Source organism: Elephantulus edwardii, unplaced genomic scaffold (assembly GCF_000299155.1).
Source record: "Elephantulus edwardii isolate Elephantulus edwardi_28Jun2011 unplaced genomic scaffold, EleEdw1.0 scaffold00009, whole genome shotgun sequence".
NCBI classification, from domain to species: domain Eukaryota; kingdom Metazoa; phylum Chordata; class Mammalia; order Macroscelidea; family Macroscelididae; genus Elephantulus; species Elephantulus edwardii.
In genome coordinates, this window is record NW_006399759.1 from 8,532,224 (window position 1) to 8,552,660 (window position 20,437).

Genomic DNA, 20,437 nt, shown 5'->3' on the forward strand with positions numbered 1-20,437 from the left:
AACTCTCTGATGCATAACAGGTGATTGCGAAGACCATGGCCTGTATCAGACGCACCTTAGTCTCCAGAGAGACACCACTGCTCTTCAGCACTTTTACTTTAAGAATGGAACAAACCTGTGAAAACCATATAGCTAATGAAACCAGGTTTGGGTAAAATTTCCACAGTATCTCAGTATTGAATTTTGTTTGTTGTTGTGTGATGTCTAGTCAGAACTGACTCATAGCTGGCCCTACAGTGGGTTTTCAGAGGCAGAAAATTGTGCAGGAAACGATGCCCATCTTTCACCCAAGGAGTAGCTAGTAAACTAGAACTATGTGCCTTTGGGATTGCAGTGCAGCATTTCACCACTAGTCTACCAGAGCTCAGTTGTTTACCATCTAAAATATCACTTAGTCGAAGAGTAAATTTTTTGCTTGTTTAAAGAATTAAAAAATTACCATAATTTAAAGACTTTGATCTATCTTATTTAGGATAAATTTATTTGAGAACAGTTTCTGTGTCCTTTGAAATCTTGTTTTAGTATTTTAATTTGGATACATTTAAAAGGTTCTTATTTTCTTTATAATGCTGGATGCTTAAAACAAAGCAAAACAAAAACAAGCCAATTCATTTTAAATAGAAGCAAATGTGTTCCCTCAGTTCTGCCTTGCTAGCATATTACAGATGGATATTGCTGAGAAAAGATAATATTATGTTATAATCTTCTTTATTAGTGATTTTTTAAGCAAAACTATAATTTCCTGGGAGGAAAAAAACACTTTGTTTATTTTTGCACAATATTTGCTTATATCCCTGCTGGTTCTTAAAAGAATGCAAGATGGTAAAAGAGTGAAAAAAGTGCCAGCTAAGTAAAAATGAGAGTGCTCATGCTGAGTGGGAAATTTTTTATGCCCAAGATGCTAACACATTTAACTTTTGTAAGGATCTGATCATAGCTCTTTCAGAACAGTTGTAAGAGCTTGATAGAGAATGAACATGAAATCTTAAGGGGAAACCCAGTGCAAATTGGAGAAAACAGCTGGTCTGGTGGAGGAGAGGGAGTGGTGCCTACCTGCCTGAGCATCGTCCCTTTTGGTGGGAGCGTGATGTGCCCCATATTGTGAGGCAGTGACAAGGACCAGTTCACTGGATCCCATCTGCTCTAAGTCCTGGTGGCAGAATTGTTCAGGGAACAGAAATTAGGGACTCAGAACTACCCATTACTAGTTAATCTTTGTTGTTGTTGTTGCTGTATCCTATCAACTCCGAGTCAACCCGTAGCTGACTCTCCAGCAGATTTTCAGTCAGTAAATTGCATAGGAAGGGAGTGCACATCTTTCTCCCAGGAGGCAGCTGGTGGATTTGAACCGCGTACCTTTGCATTGGCGGCACACTTCTTAGAACTACGGCATCAGAGCGAGCTCCCTATGTACTCTCTGGTCTGTTGCTTTTCTTTTTTTCTCCAAGAGAAGTCATGTGTTTGTGGTAATTATCCAACAGGAATCTTACTGACCCAGGACATGCAGACATGCCAAAGCCTTGACCATTAGATAAAGGTTAAATTTTTTTCCCTTGTTTATTCCTTATGGGTTTGTTTTACTGCTTACTTTTTGATAAGTTTGGAGTTTGTTAATTTAAAGGAAAGAGGAGGGACTTTATGTTTCTTGCTTTGTTGGTTTTGCCTTGCTTTTTTTTCCTCTCTAAAATGGAATAGAGAAGTAATAATGAGTCCAGAGAGACTTCCCTAGTACTCCATTTCCAGATTAGTCAGAACTAGACACTGTTTGCATCATGTTAACTGTCCACTTCAGGAACCTTCGAAGACTCCTTATGGTATTTGAAATGGGAGTCTACTGCTCAGTTGCATTTAATGGTGCCAGGTTATCTCCCCACTCACCAGAATCCCTAATCAAGCTACTTGAGATGCCTTCCCCCCTTTTTTTTATATGACATGCTCATTTCTCCCTTTTTCGTTGTGTTCCTCCCCAGGCCGTCTCCCAGTCTACTAATATGCATTTCTTCTTTTCTTCTTCTGTCCAAGTCTCTTTTCTTCCTGAGGACTAAACCCACACTTCTATGTATTTTAGAGCTTTCCTCATTGCCAACTCCATTTTTATTTCTGTAGTGGATTATATTACTTACCTGTAGTGTTATTTTGGCTATTAATCATGTAATGCTTTGAACTGCTTCTGAATCGTGCAAATGAGAAAGTCCTTGAAGCAGAATTTTGCCATGTATTTCTTTGATTTTCCTCATCAAGTACAACATTGGATTGTTAATAAATATTTGTGAAGCAGAAATGAAAATCAGCAGGCAGTCTGATTTTGTGAAAGTGGAATAATATCCTAAGTTGATTTTCCTTGGTAGTAATTAAGCTGTCTGACATCTGCCAAGTGAATTCTTGACTTGCAGCTAATTATCGTATAATCCATTCACTGTACATTTTCACAAATTAAGATTAATTAGAAAAAATTGAGTCTTTTTTTTAATTTACTTGATTTAACTGGAAAATCAAGGAGAAATATCCTTTTTACTGTTAGCTAGATAGCAATAATTGGACTGCTAATAGGGTTCCTAAAGTTGAAGTTTGTTTTCATGAGAGAAGTTCTGATTTATGGCTGTCAGTATCCATGATCATTTGCTAAAGATGTAGAAATGGTTTGTATTCTCTAGTAAAAAATGCAGGCGTAAGGACGTCGGAAAGGTCAGAGAAAGAGAGGAAGAAACCTAACAAGATAGGTTGACACAGGGACTGTAACAGTGGGTCCCAGTGTATCAGAGACGGTGAGGACGTTACCGGAGAGACAAAGGTTCAGACCTGTTGTTCATAGAGTGCAGCAGGCTGTAGTTAACTCATTGGCACCGAACAAGAGGAAGAAATAAAAATACTTACCAGAGTTTTGTTTAGCAAAATATTGATTTGAATAGCAGATTCTCAGTAGATGGTATAAAACTATAAATGTTAACCTGCTTAGGTTAGTTTAACTATCAAACGACAAGCATTTGAAGGGCCTACTAACCTGAGGGGGATCAGTGGCATAGTCTGTAAGTGGCTCTGCTGCTGAACTAAAGGTGCTGCCTCTGGCTGTTTGCATCCATCACTCTGCGGGAGAAAGGTGGGCAGACCCCTCTTGTGAGATTTATAGCCTCAGGAACCCATTGAGGGTCCACAGTGAGCCAGTTCCAACTCAGCGACAATTAATTCAGTTGAATTGACTCAACTGAAGCGAACAAATGTCCATCCAAAGGGCACAGGTGAGGATTACAGAGGCTTCAGAAGTTACCTGCATGTAAAAACATAACCACATTGATTCATGGTGACTCACTGTCTGCTTAGCTTGGCACACAGCTAATAAATGATGTTTTCTCAGTGCTGGATAAGAATTCTTTTTAGAATTCATGTACATAGTTTTTTGTTGACTGTGAAATGATAGATATACCAAAATGAATCACACTGAGAAGTCAGAGAGAGGCAATCAGCCCATCCTCTATGGAGGGAAAATGCCCTCTAAAGGGATTCTGTTTGGGTGGAGTTAAAAGAACACATTTCATCTCTCTTGTGCTTAATAAATAATACCTGCTTATCTTCTCTATATCTTTACATTGACCCCAGGTGGCTTAGTGGTAAGGAATTGCACTGCCATTGCAAAGGTAAGATGTTTGAACCCACTAGCTGCTCGATGGGAGAAAGATGGCCAGTCTCCTCCTGTGTGATGTACTTGCTAGAGGGTCAGGAATGGGTCAGATCCAGCTCGATGGTATACAGCAACAACAATATAGATTTAAATTGTGGTTTTGTTGTTTTGTGCCATGAAGTTGGAACTGACCCATAGCTGACTATCCAGGGGTTTTCCAGAGGCTATAAATCACATGGGAAGAGATTGCCTACCTCTCTTCCCTGGAGCAGCTAGTGGCTGTAACTAACCACCTGCCGTTGGGTTGCTGGTTCCCTCCCCACCACTAGAGTCCTTATGGGTTAATGGTCACTGTTATTAATGTTATGTTTTAGTTGTTGCTCTACTAATCACACCAGTAGTTACAATGGACTAGATTTTAGGTGACTCAGATTATTTATGATGAAACTAGGGTAAATATCTCTTCCTAAATTCCGTTTCAATGCCTTTGAGCTGTCGTCCTGGAGAAGAGCACTAAGTATCTCGTGGACTGCCAAAAGAAGGAGCAAGTACATCTTGGAGAGAAGTGCAGCCAGGAAGCTTCTTAGAGGGAAGGATGGTGAGACTTCATCTCACACACCTTGGGCATGTTGTTAGGAGGGGCAAGTTCTTGGATAAAAAACATCACGCTTACAAAAGTGGAGGGTTAGTGAAGAGAAGGAGGACCCTCGACGAGATGAATCGGCACAGTGACTCTGACGGTGGGCTCTAGCGTGGCAGAGATGGTGAGTATGGCTCAGGATAGAGCAGCGTTCAGATCTGATTATCATACGGTTGCTGCGAGTTGTACTCAGTGGTACTTCACAACAACACCACAACTCTTCTTTACAGGTAATTGTTTTTAGTATAAACTTGCATTTCAAATAAAGGCTTGAAAACATGGATTTATTTATTTTGTTTTAAAACATGGATTTTTGTGAGATTACAGTTACTATGCCTGGGAACAACCAACCCTCCTGTCTTAACTGTAACTTGACCAGAGTGTGCAGAGGAAGTGCAGATGTCTGGTGGGATGGATCAGGAATGAGTTCTTCCATGGACAAAGAATGAACTGAGCCAAGAATGTAAACATGTGGTATTAAGCTACTGAATGACTGCAGCTTCTCTCTGTTTGCTTTTAATCTTAGAGGAAGACTGAAGAGCCCTAATGAAACATAAGGAAAGTAAAAGTGATACTTTCCCTTGGCATTTATTTGGGGGCCGTTGCATGAAATTGTTGTGAGAAAGACATAGAGACACTGAGGGATTTCAGAACCAAGGAGAGAATTCAGTGCTGCAATGTGGCTTAGAAAGCAAGTAACAGAAGGATGGAGCTCAGGAGTCTCCTGGCTAGAAGGGAAAAAGGGACATAGCATGACATTGGAGGAAGTAAAGATTGTGACAGTGCCCGATCATGAGTTTTATTGGGTAATTGTTTCCTTATATTGGGTTACACTTAGATTTAAAAATAAATATCTTTAATATGTTTGAGTACTTTAAAATACTCAATTTATTATTATTGTTTTATTATTTATTATTTTATTATTATTCTTTTGAAGATCTCTTTTTAAAGGATAAATAAAACATTTCCCAGTGGAAGCTATCAACCTAAAGTTTCTAAGTGTTTACACTTAAAATAACACTAAGATTAGTTCACAATTAAGACCTGAACCCCATCTCCATTCTCAGGAAGCACAATTCATACTTAGGAACAGATTCTTGAATGTAAAAAGTTTCCCTAAACTTCATTCCCAAATCTTGCTGTCTGTATATTCTCCCTTGTCACATTTACTGTGGTCCTTGTGGTTGTTAAGTGCCGTCGAGTCATAGATAACTCACACTGACCCTCTGAACAAAAGACCTGAACACTTGTATAACTTCCATTGTTTCTCCACATTCATAGAGTTTCTGGAAGCAGGTTATTTTGGAAGTGGATGCAACTCCTGCTTCCAAGCTTGTTACCTTGGTCCTTAATCTCATATAACTCTATACTTTTATCTGAACTGAAAACATCTCCAACTTTATGTACATATTCTCCTATCCTGTTGGGTCGACACTAGCTTTGTAACCCTTCTCACCAGTGAAACATGTATTGTTACACATAGGCACACTTGTACACGTAAAAGAGCATACGGACAGAGAGGAGGGAGGAGCGATGGCGTGCTGCATGCTGTTATTATTAAGTCAGAACCGACTCACCGCTGACTCCTCAGTGAGTTTTTCACAGACTTGTGCATCTTTCTTCTGCTGTGCTCCTGATAGATCTGCCTTTGGGTTGACAGCACACCTTCTTACCCACTCAGCCACCAGACTTAGGTGTGTTGCATAGAGGAGATTCTGTGTAGAGATTACTCTGTGTCTGATATGAGTAGTTGTTGTTGTTGTTGTTATGTGCTGTCAAGTCATTTGTGACCCATAGCGACCCTATGTACAACAGCCCTAAACCCTGCTCTATCCTGTGCCAATCGCACTGCCTCTGACACACCCATCCCAATTACCGCAGTCACTGAATCAATCCATCTCATAGAGGATCTTCCCCTCTTGCGCTGTCCCTCCACCCTCCCAAGCATGATGTCCCTCTCCAAGGACCTGCCCCTCCTTGCAACATGCCCAAAGTATGTCAGACAAAGCCCCAGAATCCTTGCCTTCAAGGAGCAGCCTGGTTTAGCACTCTCCAGGATGGATCTGTTTGTTTTCTTGGCAGTCCATGGTACATTCAATACTCTTCTCCAGCACCACAGCTCAAAGGCATCAATTCTCCTTCTATCCTCCCTAGTCATTGTCCAACTCTCTGATGTATAACAAGTGATTGCAAACACCATGGCCTGTATCAGGTGCATCTTAGTCTCCAGAGAGACACAGTTGTTCTTTATATGAGTAGGAAGGGGGAAAAGGTTGCGGGGTGGACCCGACCACGGCTGATGAGTAAAGGGACTACATTTTTTTGTTACAATGTCATTGAGTTGGTTCTAACACACTAGGGTCTCTATGAATTAGGAGTAACTTGATGACACCTAACAACAGCAACATAACTTATAGGCTCGTTGAAATATTTCTGTATAGATGATCATATAATTTGGAGTTGAAATAGTTTTAGTTCTTCTTTTCCAGCATGTATGAGTGTTCTTTCCCTTTCTTGTGTTTTTTGTCTCTTTTGTCTCTGGGTGTGTGTGATGTTGACCGTGACTGGTGAGGGTAGTCCTCCTTGACATGTTCCTGATTTTAAGGAACTCTTAAATCTTAAATAATTCTTAAATAAGACTCTCAATCTTTCATTATTAAGTATTATATTAGCTTTTTATTTTATAGATTTGTTTTTAAATTTATTATAATTTGTTTTTAAAGTTACATATTGCCAGGTTGAAAAGATTCCCTTCTTTCCCAGTTTTCGGGATCTGTCAGGAATGGATGTTGAATTTATCATCTCATCCATTTACATGATCAGATTGCTTTTCTGTTTTAATCTATTGAGATGGTGAATTATATTGTTTGTTTTTATATGTTGAACCAGACTTACATTCCTGTACTGAAGTCTCTCTGAATGATGATTTTTATCCCTATAACATATTTCTGCATTTATTTGCTAACATTCTGTTGCAAACTTTTTTTGTAACTGTTCATGAGGGATACAGACTTCTCTTTTGTTGCAATGTCTTTGTTTTTAGCATCGGAATAACATTGACTTCATAAAAAGAGTTGAAAAGTGGTTCATCATTTTCTATTACCTGGTAGATTCTGTGTAGAAATACACTTTTGTCCATCTTAAATAATTAGAATTTGCCAGCATTTTCTTCTGGATGAAAAATTGTCTTTTTCTGGGAGTCTTAGCTTTCTCTCAACAATACAGACCAAATTAGGTTATCTTTTCCTTCCTGAATGACTTTCACTGGTTTCTGTTTCTCAAGAAATAGTGTGTTAACAAGTAGTAGTCACTCAGGTTGCTAAATTTATAGATATAGACTTGCTTTGTAGTTGTCTTGAACTAGATTCTCTAGATAAATAAAACCAATAAAACATAAATATATAACGATAGATTTACTTCCAGGAAGTGGCACACACAGCAGCGGAGAATGGCTAGTCCCTAGCCCATGTATCCAGTGGCCAGCTGGAGAGCTCTGCTGATTCATGGGTTTAAAGGAACAGCAAATCCACAGTCAGCCAGGTCACAGGCTGGAAACTTCTGCTTATATACCAGGAACTGGTGATTAGTCCATGAAGTAAGTACAGAGGGGCGAGAGACTTGGCCAGAAAGTTCATTTATATAGTGGAAGCAGGTCCCCTACCCAAGGAGGCACCCTTTCAACTAATTGGCTGCTCAGACCAGATCATAAAATGGAAAGTGATTGCATCCTGAAAGAGTACTTTCTAAACCGCTAAGAATTACAGCCTATCCAGGTTGATGCATGCCATTAACCATCACAGTACTAGTTCTTGACTGTTTCCCCAATAGTTATACCAGTTTTCATGGTGCCCCTCTTTGATCTCTTATATTCTCTTTTTATTTTTTTTTCTAATCTGGCTAGTGATTTATCAATATTAATTGATCTCTAGTGTTTTAAGTATGAAGCTTACATTACTGGTTTGACAGTCCTCTTCTGGTATAAGCACTTTTATACTTGTAAAGTAAAAAGTATCTCACTCTTTCATTCTACTCCTTTGGCTACTTATTGCTTTATTGAAGGCAGCTGAAGGTATTTATTTTTTTTATGCCCTTTGACAGATATTTTATATTTACATGTTGTTGTTAAGTGCCGTCAAGCCGTAGGCAACTCATAGCAACCCTCTGAACAAAAGTCCTCTACAGTTGTGTGACTTTCATCCTTTGTCCAGGTTCATAGGGTTTCCAGAGGCAAGCTATTAAAGAAGTGGATGCCACTCCTGCTTCCAAGCTTGTTTTAATCGGGGATCTCCGTCAAACAGTGTCCACCATAGGGTAACCATTAACACATTTGACACATCAGTGTCACGGTGTTTAGCTTCACAGCAACCACAAGTTACCTCTGTACGGCAAGTGGACACACCAGGGCTATACAACCTAGAAGAATGTTTGAAAATTAGGCCTGATGGCTGCGGATAAAAGTCGCCCCCCTTTGGATTGGTAGCATCACTTTCTAACCACTAGGCCAACTGATCTCTCTCTATGTTGATGTTGTTGTTATGTGTCCATGAGTCCTAAGTGGCTCATAGCAACCCTATGAACAAAAGCCCTCAACACTTGTGTGACTTTCATCCTTTCTCCAGGTTTATAGGGTTTTCTTATATTTATATACACGGCATATAAGAGTATTCTTTTCCTCCATTTTTATGTAGAGAGCTCTGTGGTCTGAAAGCACTGCTAACCCGAAGGTGGTGCCTCTCTTCAGGTGCTGTTCTAGCAGCCTCTCTACAGGAGTAAGATGGGCAGTCGCCTCCTCTGCATTTTATAACCTCAGAAACCCAATGGGGACTCAGCTCTGAGTCAGCTCTGACTCCATGGCAATAAGTTGAGTGCGTGTTGTTTTGGTTTCCCTCCCCTACCTATTTACTAGATTGCATTCTAGTTATTATTACTTTTTTCTTTGATTTTTAAAAACGTAGTCATATGTCTTATCTTATTTTAATGGGTATTTTTATTGTTTCCAGTCTTTTCCCATTAGAAACAATGTTGAAAGGAATGACTTTACTGTTTACATAGATAGATAGATAGATAGATAGATAGATAGATAGATAGATAGATAGATATAGATAGATAGATATAAAACAACATACTTGTTGTTATTTGTTGCCAAGTCTCTTGTGACTCATAGCTGCCCTATGTACAAAAGCCCTAAACCCTGCTCTATACTGCACCAGACTGAATCAGTCCGTCTCATCGACCTCTCCTGCGTTGTCCCTCCACCCTCCTGAACATGATGTCCCTCTCTAAGGACTGGTCCCTCCCTGTAACATGTCCAAAATATGTCAGACAAAACTTCAGATTTGTTGCCTCCAACGAGCATCCTGGTTTCACCCTCTCCGGGTTGAACCTGTTTGTTCTCCTAGCAGTCCATGGTATATTCAACACTCTCTCCAGCACCACAGCTCAAAGGCATCAACTCTTCTTCTAGCATCCCTAGTTGTCCAGCTGTCTGATGCATTGCAAGCAATTGTGAAGACTCTGGCCTGGATCAGGCACCCCTTAGTCTCCAGACTGACATCGTTGCTCTTCAGTACTCTGGAGAGATCCCTGACAGCATACTTTCCCAATGCAGTTAGTCTCTTAATTTCCTGACTGCTGGTACCGAGAGTGTTGATTGTGGAGCCAAGCAAACTAAACTACCTTATAGAAAGAATTTTATTTCTACTTCTGCTTGAGTTTTTTACACACACACACACACACACACACACACACACACCCGAGACATGTTTCTTTATTTTTGCGCACACACACACACACACACACACCGCCGAGACATGTTTCTTTATTTTTGTATCAGAACCAACAGTAATAATCACCTCAGAAATGACGAGGTCTTTAAGGAAGGTATTCATTCTGAAAGCATTTGCCAAGTGCTGTGCTGTCTCCTCTTGGCTGCTTTCCACTTTGTTACTGTTGCCACTGTACAGTTCTTAGAATCCAATCCACTCTTGTGCCACTGTTTTACATTTTAATCATCGTAACTCTTGGTTTTTAAAAGGAGTATCAGTGAACCAACAAGTACTTATTTGTATGTATAGTGTAGGAAATAACTGATATTTTGTTTTTGTGTTCATGGAATAGTTTAAAATAGTTTGAACTTTTCATTAAAAGGTGGGATAAATTGTATTGTATTTATAAAATAAAATATTACTTTGCAGGATGTAGATAGAGGTAGTCTCCAACTTACTGTGGGGTTTCATTTTGACAGTTCTCTAGTATGTTGGTTCTGATGAAAGCCAAACTCTTGTTCCCCCTCTGCCAATTATTGTTGCTAGGTGCTTTTACTCTTGTTCCAACTCATAAAACCCTGTCCAATCCAGCATTGAGCTCATGATCATTGTTATGCTTGAGCCCATTATTGCAGTCATTGTGTCAGTCTACCTCATTGAGAGTCTTACTCTATCTTTGCTGATCTCCACGTTACCAAGCATGGTACCCTTCTCCTCGGGTAACACATCCAAAGAATGTGAGAAAATGTCTCACTATCTTTGTTTCTGAGGAGCATTCTGGCTGTATTTCTTTCAAGACAGACCTCTCTTTCATTGTTACTATTTCCTTTTATTATCGTCATCAATGTTTTTATAAATGTGATCTTTGCTTTTAAAGGTTTGGAAACCTTACATATAAACTCAGTAGATATGATGACATCAACAAAGTGTGTGCTTTAATATTGTATATAATGCATATTATATACAATTGGATAATTGTAAATGTTTCTCAGTCAGACTTAACAACTCTGACCTATAGTTACCCTCGATGAACAACAGATAGTAACCTTGCCCTATCCTGCACCATCCTACCATCTCCCTGATGCTTGAGCCAATTGCTAGAGTCACTGTGTCAATCCATCTGGTTGAGGTTCTTCCTCTTATTCATTGACAATCTGCTTTTCCAACCATGATACCTTTTTCTAAGGACAGCCCCTCCTGACACATTGCCCAAAGTATCTGAGATGACACATTACCATCCTTACCTCTAAGGAGCACTTTGATTGCACATCCTACTTGTTCTTTTGACAGTCTGTGGGATAGTCAGTACTGTTTGCCAGCAGCACAATTCAAAGGCATTATTTCTGTGTTTTTATTAATTGCCCAACTTTTAGCTATATTACAAGTGTTTACAAAGACCATTGCTTATTCTCAACTAGATTAGGTGCACCTTAGTCCCTAAACTGTTATCATTGCTCGCTAGCACTTTGTGAGCTCTCTGACAACAGATTTACCCAATGCCACTTTTTTTTAACACTATTTCTATCATGGGTGTTGATTGTGGATCCAAGTAAAATTAAATTGTGGGGTTTTCTGTTTTTTTTTTTTGTTGTTGTTGTTGTTGTTTTTGCTTTTTTCTTTTCTGCCTCAGGATTTATTTGTGCGAATAGCACAGGAGGACACCATGCAAAGAGCAGCCCAGAGGGGTCACACCAGTCCTTATTTCCTCAGATGGAGAACTCAATAATAGAACATATGCAGGGCCTGGGTACTCTTAGGAGTCTGACTTGGAGCAGGGGCCAAAGTTGAGGATTTTTTTTGAGCTTTGGCTTTACTTTTAGCCTTGACTTTGGACTTTGGCCGGCTAAGCCTGTTGGCAATGCAGGCCAAGCACACTCTCCAAGCCTGGGATGGGCATTGTAGGTCAGTCAGCTGAGCTTGTGGTTGACAGCCCTTCGGATCCTGGGCTTGACCTCCTTGGGCTTGACAAGAGCCTTCACAGCCTCGGTGCTCCATGGCCTTGGCATTATGGACTTGCATCTTCTTCAGACCTTTTTTTGTTGTGCTTCTTGGCAAAGCACATGTTCCTCAGGAATTTGGGGTCTACCCACTGAAGAGACTCATATTGTTGTGATCGGGGGGCGGGGTTTGATGCTGTTACGGGGCCTAGTTGTGTGCTGTGTGGTTCTTGGACTTAGCCATGCCTGCACCATTGCCACAGCTCCCAGAGCACCAGCGACTGGAAGAGAGAGCAAAGATTAAGTCATTGACAACTTTTATTTTCTTGACATCAAGATGTAATGCATATTGAAAGTTGTAGTCTTTGATCTTCTGTAGCAAGTGCTTCACTCTCTGCAAGCAAAGTTGCGTCATCTGCTTAATGCAGATTGTTGATGCGTTTTCCTCTACTTCAGATACTGCATTCTAGGGATGACTAGTGATGAGCTGTGGTGCTCGAGAAAAGTATTGAATATACCACAGACTGCTAAGAGAACAAACAGATTCATCCAGGAGAGGGTTAAATCAGGCTGCTCCTTGGAGGCAAGGATTCTGAAGCTCCATCTGACAGACTTTGGACTTGTTGCAAGGAGGAACCAGTCCTTGGAGAGGGATATCATGTTTGGGAGGGTGGAGGGACAGCACAGGAGAGGAAGACCCTCAATGAGATGGATTGATTCGGTCACTAGGGTAATAGTGGTAAGTATGTCGGAGTCAGTGAGATTGGCACAGAATATGGCAGGGCTTAGGGCTGTTGTACATAAGGTCTCTGTGAGTCACAGATGACTTGATGGCTCATAACAACAACAACAACAACAACAACAACAACAACAACAACAACAACATTCTTCTTTATGTAGTCCACCACCTTGAGTATAATTTGCCCAGCACATAGAGTGAGTAGTTAGGGAGGAAGGATGTTTATAAGGGGCTATAAGTCATAGTTGGATAAATGGCATCTAGTAACAGCAACAACAACTGGGACTTCTAATTTAAATACACATCAGTTGGGGACTACTGGTATTTAGTAATTTGATAGAGCCCACAGTTGTTGAGTGCAAAGAGCCAAACTTGGAAGAGTGCGTAGTGTAGTATTACATTCAAGCACAGGCCGATCTCCCCTGTGAGCTTAGAAATTAGAGCAGAGGTTAACACTGCAGGAGTTACTTGTAGGACGTCTGTGTGAGGCTTGACTTTAGGTGCTAGTCTTGTTCTTTTCTTGATCTGAGATTGTCTCCATGCACGTGCTCACTTTGGAAGAGTTCTTCCAGCTGTACGTTTCCGGCTGTCTGCGTTAGATAGCATCACTTGTTGTGTACCATCAAATTCAATCTGGCTGGTACAAGAGAAGATTGTCCCTCTTCCAGGAGAGCATCTGGTGGATTCGAACCATTTACCTTCAGGATTGCAGCACAGCTTCTTGCCACTAGGCCATCAGAGCTTCCTTCATCCAGCTGTACATTTATGAATTATACATTTCTGTGTTGTTGAGTACTGTTGAGTCAGAATTAACCCAGCCCTGATGGGTTTTCAGAAGCAGTTAATCACTTGGGAGGAGGTTGTTCATCCTGAGGAGCAGCTGGTGGATTAGAACCACGTGCCTTTGGGGTCGCAACACAGTTCATGCCAGTAGGCTTCCAGAGCTCCCTGCATGTGTATTATACTACAGTGAAAAGTAGAAAAACACCAAACAGAATTAACCAGATATGTAGTTGATGATCATCTTGAGCTCAGCATATAATAAAACAAGGGATGACGGTTCTGATGTGAGAAACTCTTCTTTACTGTGGTGATCTCAAACAAGTAAATATTATTTAGGAGTGATGGTAAACATTAAATGGCATATAAAAGAAAACAAGATTATGAAGTTTACTCAGATGGCACACTCTGTAGACTGACTGGAGAAAGAATCAGGACCATGGCAATAATGAGATAATGGTATATTTTCTTACTGCTTTAATTGCCATTTCTTTTCTTAGTAATGAAACCCTGTGTCTTTCCTTACTCTTGAAAGTTATTTGTATTTCTTGTCTTTGTGTATTTTGTATGCATGGGTGAGTATTTTGTATGCAAGCCAACCTTGTTGCTGTCATGTTGATTGGCCCCCAGTGACCTCCTGTGTTAAAGAACAGAGTTTTCTCACAGGATTTTGTTGGTTGTAATCTTCATAGGAGCTAATCACCAGGTTTTTCTTACATAGAACCTCTCAGTGGATTAAAAATACAGCTCTTAGTTTAGCAGTCCATCCTGAGTCCCTTGTACCACCCAGGCCCCTTCATGCTTGAGTGTACTCTGGCCATTTTTCTTTTTAACAAAGTCATTTTCTTTTGGGCCAGTAATTTTCATTTCTGCCTATTCACTTGAGTCACCTGGGAATTTTTTAAGGAATTATCAATGCCAGAGTCACAACTTTGGCCAAATAACCAGAAATTCTTTAAGAATGGAGCTTGGGCCCTGATACGTTTCATGTTATTATTAATTTTAAACACCATTGTGGAAACTCTTGCTGTGTAAAATTTTATACTTTGACATGCCTATTTCTGTTGTCAAATGCCATCAAGTTGATTCCAACACATATCAACCCACCGTTCAACAAAAGGAAGCAGTGCCCTGTCCCGTGCCCTCCTCACAGTAATAGCGATGTTTGAGTCTGCTGTTACCCTGTCTTTTAACCTGTAGTTTTCCACTCCCTCATTTTTTCCTTAATAATTAGCCTTGCCCAGTGATGATGTCATCGTGTTGACTGACCGACAGTAAACAGCAGGTAGAAACCTTGTCCTCCCCTCAGCCTTCCTCACAATCTCTGCCAGCTTCACACCCGTTGTTGGAGTCACCATGTCAATCCAGCTTGTTGAGGGTCTTCCTCTCTTGCTGATCCTCCACTTTCCCAAGCATAATGTCCTTTTCTGGGGACCTGCCCCTCCTGACAACATGTCCAACATGTATAAGACGAAGTTACACTATCCTTGTCTCCAAGGAGCACCCCGGGTGCACTCCTCCAAGACATATGTGTTCTCTTGGCAGTCCATGATCTATTCAGTACTCTTAGCCAACCACACAATTCAAAGGCATACACGCCTCTTCAGTTTTCCTTTATCATTGTCCAGCATTCCCATACATGTGAAACAATAGAAAATACCGTGGTGTGGGTCAGGAGCGGCTTGGTCTTTAAATGCACATTCGTACTCTTTAACATGTTATTTATTTTCTCCTTAACACTTTAAAGAGGAAGCCTTTTCCCGGTGCAACATGTCTTTTGATTTGACTGCTGCTACCAGGGGTGTTGATTGTGCCTCCAAGTAAAATGAGATCCTTGGGGACTTCAGTCTCTTCTCCATCTGTCATGACTTTGCTTGTGGTTAGTTTAGTTGTGAGGACTTTTTTCCCTCTTGAATGTTTTTTATTTACTTCATTAAGTCCTTTAAATCATCAGCATTCTCCAAGCAAGATTATGGCATCTGGATAACATAGGTTGTGGAAAACTCTTCCTCTTATCCTGATGCCACGTTCTTCTTTGTATGGTCCAGCCCTTCGAGTTTTTTGTTCAGTATGTATATTGAATAAATACGGAGAAAGGATAGAATTGTGGGGTAATTCACTTCAAAACCAAGACATAGTGTTTTAATTATTACATAGGAGTTCTATTCTAAGTTACTATAAAGCTCTCTGAGCACATCTGTATAACATTAACATGCTAATAAAATTTATTATCTACTCTGATATCAGGCCATAATGGAATAGATGGAGCAAGACATGTAGTGATAAGGGACACTGGTGATACTGTCTTAGTTCATACAAGTGATACGTAGTGTTTCTTTGAGTAATTATTTTTTTCCAGCTTTCACCTTTCTAGGTCCTAAAAAGAATTAAGATTGCCATCTATTTCCCTTCACTTTTGAACTTGGCAGAAATTTTTGAGGATGCGCAGGGTAGAACAAGGCTTTGATCTTAGCTGTGGATCATAGTCATCTGAGTGGCAGTTAATGTCATCTATTTCCCCTCAGTTTTCTCGTAATGGTATGAGAAGATCTGAGACAGATGTGTTTGAGCTGTTTGTAAGAACTACGTACATGAAAACATGAACTTTATTAGAATTAAAACTAACAACCATGAATGTTCTAGAAGTCTTTATATTTATCATGTTACTTTAGAACATAAGGATAAACTTTTGTTATACTATCTTGATAATAAGTCATATTTCTGAATTAATGCTTTAACCAGGTGACGACTCAATTTTGTATGGTTAAAATAGCTCAGGTGTGGATTAAAAAGGTTAACCGTTGTTGTATGCTATTGTTTTGGAGCCCACCCATAGCTAACCCTCCAGCAGATTTTCAGAGGTAGTAAATTGCACTGGAGAAGATTGTCTTTCCTTTCCCCTTGGAGTAGCTGGTGGATTTTAACCATGTATCTTTGGGATTTCATCTCAGCTTCTTACCTCTAGACCACAAGAGCGCCCTTTCAAAGGTTAAAATGATTAGAAATGTATGTAAGGTATATTTAGCTTTTGCCAGTATATCAAATTGCTGTTACTTTCCAGTCTGGGAACCCTTGAAAGATGTCTGAGGCTGTAATCCTTTTCTGGAGCAGACAGCTTCATCTTTCTCCTGAGGAAGGTCTAGTGAATTCAACCCATAATCGTTGCAGCTTGAGAACCTACTCTGCCATCAGGGCTCATTGAAATTTCTTCACAGGATGTTCCTAAAACTTATTTCCAGATACTTCCGGTTAGCTCTGTTGCCATTTTCGTCTAGCCTAGATGAAACCAGAACTCTACAAAGGGAAGAAAAAAAAAATCCAGAGTTTCTGAATGTGATAAGCTTATAATGTGTAAAGACAGAAACCATTAGAATGTTGATTAGTGATGCACCCCTGTTGCAGACTGAGGGTAAAGTAATAATGAGACAGACAGCCAAGGATGAGATAAGAGACGGTAAAGACAGGGGGCCAGCAGTCCTGATGACTGAAGCACCCAAGCCATGCCCCTCTATGTATTTATTGAGAGTCATCAGGAATATCAAAGGATAATCACAAGGGAGTAGAAAAAAACAAAGGATCCCGGAGAAGTATTTTGCAGATAAGATGGAGTTCCTTTCTATTGTTTACCTTATGCTAATCTCAGGAGGGAACATTCAGTAAATACAAAATAAGAACAGTGTTGACTCTTAAGGAATGCCTTAGGGTCTCAGGGTGAACTCCAGCTTGTATTACACCTCCCTTAAATCCTGATACAGCATTTGGTTTAATATTAATATTAAATTTGATATTCAGCTTCCCACACACCCAGTTTGTTTCTATAGTTCCAGGTAACAGTTATCACTTGTGTCATTTCTCTTACAGCGAGGGCCGAGGCAAGCTGACGGTTTTCTCTGTGAAAGCGATGTTAGCGACCATGTGTGGTGGGAAGATGCTGGACAAGTTGCGATGTAAGTATCTTCACATTGCTGCAAAGACTTTGTTTTCAGATTGGGACATTTGTATTGTATTAAACAGTTTTTAGAATTTTAGGTGCTGACATGCTGAACCCTTTAAAATTTTTGCCAGGTGTCATGACTTGACAGCACCTGGCCCCAACAGCACCTGGCCCCGAGCATGTCAGTTGTGCCACCTACTGTTTAGATGGAAAGTCGGTCAGTTTATTCTGTGTTTTAAAGGAAGAAAACTGAAGAGATTCAAAATAAATATGTTGACATTTAACATTTTCTTTTAGGACGTGTCTTCCATATTATTAATAATTATTTTTAAAGATGTATATGTAGATTGCTTTTAATTCAACATGAATTTGATTACTTTCACTATGTTTGATAACATTTTTTGGCTCTTAGTAAAGTACTAACTCCATTTTTTTAAAAGGTCATGTTTGTTGTGATTCAGTTGCTTCTTAGTGTCTTACAGCCAAACTTAGTTACGTATAAAATTGATTGCTTTTCCTCTCCTTTTCTACTAGTAACCATGTGTCAGAATCTACACAGTGGCAACTAGAAACAACACTAGTCCTTTGTTCCATAATTCATTAGGTGATGCTGTTGTTTGTTATGTGTCTTTGAATCATGTGGGAGTAACCCTGTGTGCAACCACTCTGAACCCTGCTCTATGCTGAGCCAAGCTTACCGTCTCTGACACACCTACCCGCATTACCCCAGTCACTGAATCAATCCATCTCATCCAGAGTCTTCCTCTCTTGTGTTGTCCCTCCACCCTCCCAAGCATGACGTCCCTCTCCAAGAACTGGTCCCTCCTTGCAACAAATCCAAAGTATTTCAGACGAAGCTTCAGAATCCTTGCCTCCAAGGAGCAGCCTGGTCTCACCCTCTCTAGGATGAACCTGTTTGTTCTCCTGGCAGTCCATGATATATGCATCTTTTCTCCAGTATCACAGCTCAAAGGCATCAATTCTCTTTCTGTCATTCCTAGTCATTGTCCAGCTTTCTGTGGCATAGCACATAATTGTGAAGGCCATAGCTTGGATCAGGTACACCTTGGTCTACAGACTGACATCTTTGCTCTTCAGTACTCTGGAGAGGTCTCTGACAGCAGACTTAACCAGTGAAATTTGTCTTTTGATTTCTGGGCTGCTAGTACCTAGAATGTTGATTGTGGAACCAAACAAACTAAAGCTGTTAACAGTCTTAATCTCTTCATCATCTATCATGTTGCTGCCAATTGGCCCAGTGGTGAGAATCTTTGTTTTTTTAATGTTGAGCTTCAATCCATATTTAAAACTGCAGTCCTTGACCTTCTGCAGCAAGCACTTCAGGTCCACCTCAGTTTCAGCCAGCAGGGCTAGAGAGTAGTTAGATGCAGTGAACCTGCCACAAGCATTTGCATTGAGTTGATTTCCACTCAGAGTGACCCTGTACTACAGAGTAGAACTTATCTGTAGGGTTCGCAAGGCTGCAGATCTTTATATGAGCACATTGCCACATCTTTCTCCAGTTGTGCAGCTGGTGGGTCCAAACCACACAACTTTAGGTGAGCACTTGATCACTGCACCACCAGGGTTCCTTAGATAAAGTAAAAAAAAAAAAAGAAAACCGAACCCAAAACAAAAAAGGCAAAATTAATTGCTGTCAAATTAAAGCTGTCCCGTAGCTGACCCTACAGTGGGTTTTTGGAGGCTGTGACACATTTGATTGGCTTCCTTTAGGTTGGAAGCACAACCCTCTATGGATTAGACCACCAGAGCTTCCTGTTGTTATGTTTTGTTTTGTTGTCAAAACTGGCATATAACTGACACTCCAGAGGATTTTCAGAGGCTGTAAATCGTGTGGGAGGCCATTGTCCCTCTTTCTCTTCAAAGCAACTGATGGATTTGACACATTTGCCTTTGGGTTGGCAGTTCAGCTCTCTACCAGAGCGCTCTAGATGAAGTAAAGGTTCGCAAATTCACAGCTGTTTATGGTTGCTACATATGATTTAAGTTTACTCACTCATTACATAATGAATAACATATACCAAAGATTATGCTAGATGGTTTACAGATGCTTTCTCACCAAGTCCTTAAAACCCCTTTGCATAGTATGTGTAACTTTGTGTTTCAATAACTGAGGGGACCACGGTGGTATTCAAACTCAGGCTGAATTCAAAGTCCTGTTCTGAGGTACTTACTACTAAGATATACAATGCTATTGTAGTGTGCTGTCGAGTAGGAACTGACATGGCTGATCCTCCAGCAGGTTTTCAGAGGCAGTTAGTCCCATGAGAGGAGATAGCCCATCCTCCTTCCCAGAGAGCAGCTGGTGGATTCAAACTGTGTGCCTTCGGGATTGCAGCACACTATACTAATACTGTAATGAGAGACATGCAGTTACAGCCAAACCTTTAAGTGCCATCACGTAAGCAGCATAGAGTGGGAAAGTATGGTAGATTTTAGGGAGGTGAAATGGGAACTGCAGACTGAGTTTGTGATTTGGTGAAGAAACTAGCTGATTTGTAGCATTTATTATAAAGTGGATTTTAAAAATCTTTTTATTGTCATTTGGATGAAAGATTATAGAGTAAGTTGGTTTTCTGGTAGACAGTTTATATGTGTTTTGGTTTTATGACATTGATTGCAGACCCCCCAAACATCAGCACTTTCTCACTTCCTGGATATTGATGCTGCACCTTTGATTGCATTCTCTGTGACCTATTTTTTTTTTTTAATTAAAAGTTAGATCTAGAGACTTGATCAGAATTAGGCAAGTAGGGTATAAAGATTTCGGGCAAGATTATGTTGTAGGGTACACTAATTTTCTGTTTCATCTAGTTGTTGTTGTTGTGTACCATAGAGTTGGAACAGACCCATAGCTGACCCTTCAGCGGGTTTTCAGAGGCAGTTAATCACATAGGAGGAGATTGCCCATCATGCTATGAAATTAAGAATTGGAAAGCTAGATAACTAGATATTCTAAAGAAAGCTTATAATGTTTTTTGTTAACTGTTATTAGATTTATCTTC

General features: G+C 40.2%; 1 protein-coding gene across 1 annotated transcript in view; it reads left to right on the forward strand.

The window, feature by feature from the left end:
* The window catches only part of DTNB (dystrobrevin, beta), a 371,266-nt gene that overhangs the window by 28,174 nt on the left and 322,655 nt on the right, over positions 1-20,437 (forward strand). Inside the window, exon 4 of the mRNA XM_006880708.1 lies at positions 17,339-17,424. Within this exon, the coding sequence (XP_006880770.1) occupies positions 17,339-17,424 (86 nt within the window). The remainder of the gene's footprint in view (positions 1-17,338; positions 17,425-20,437) is intronic.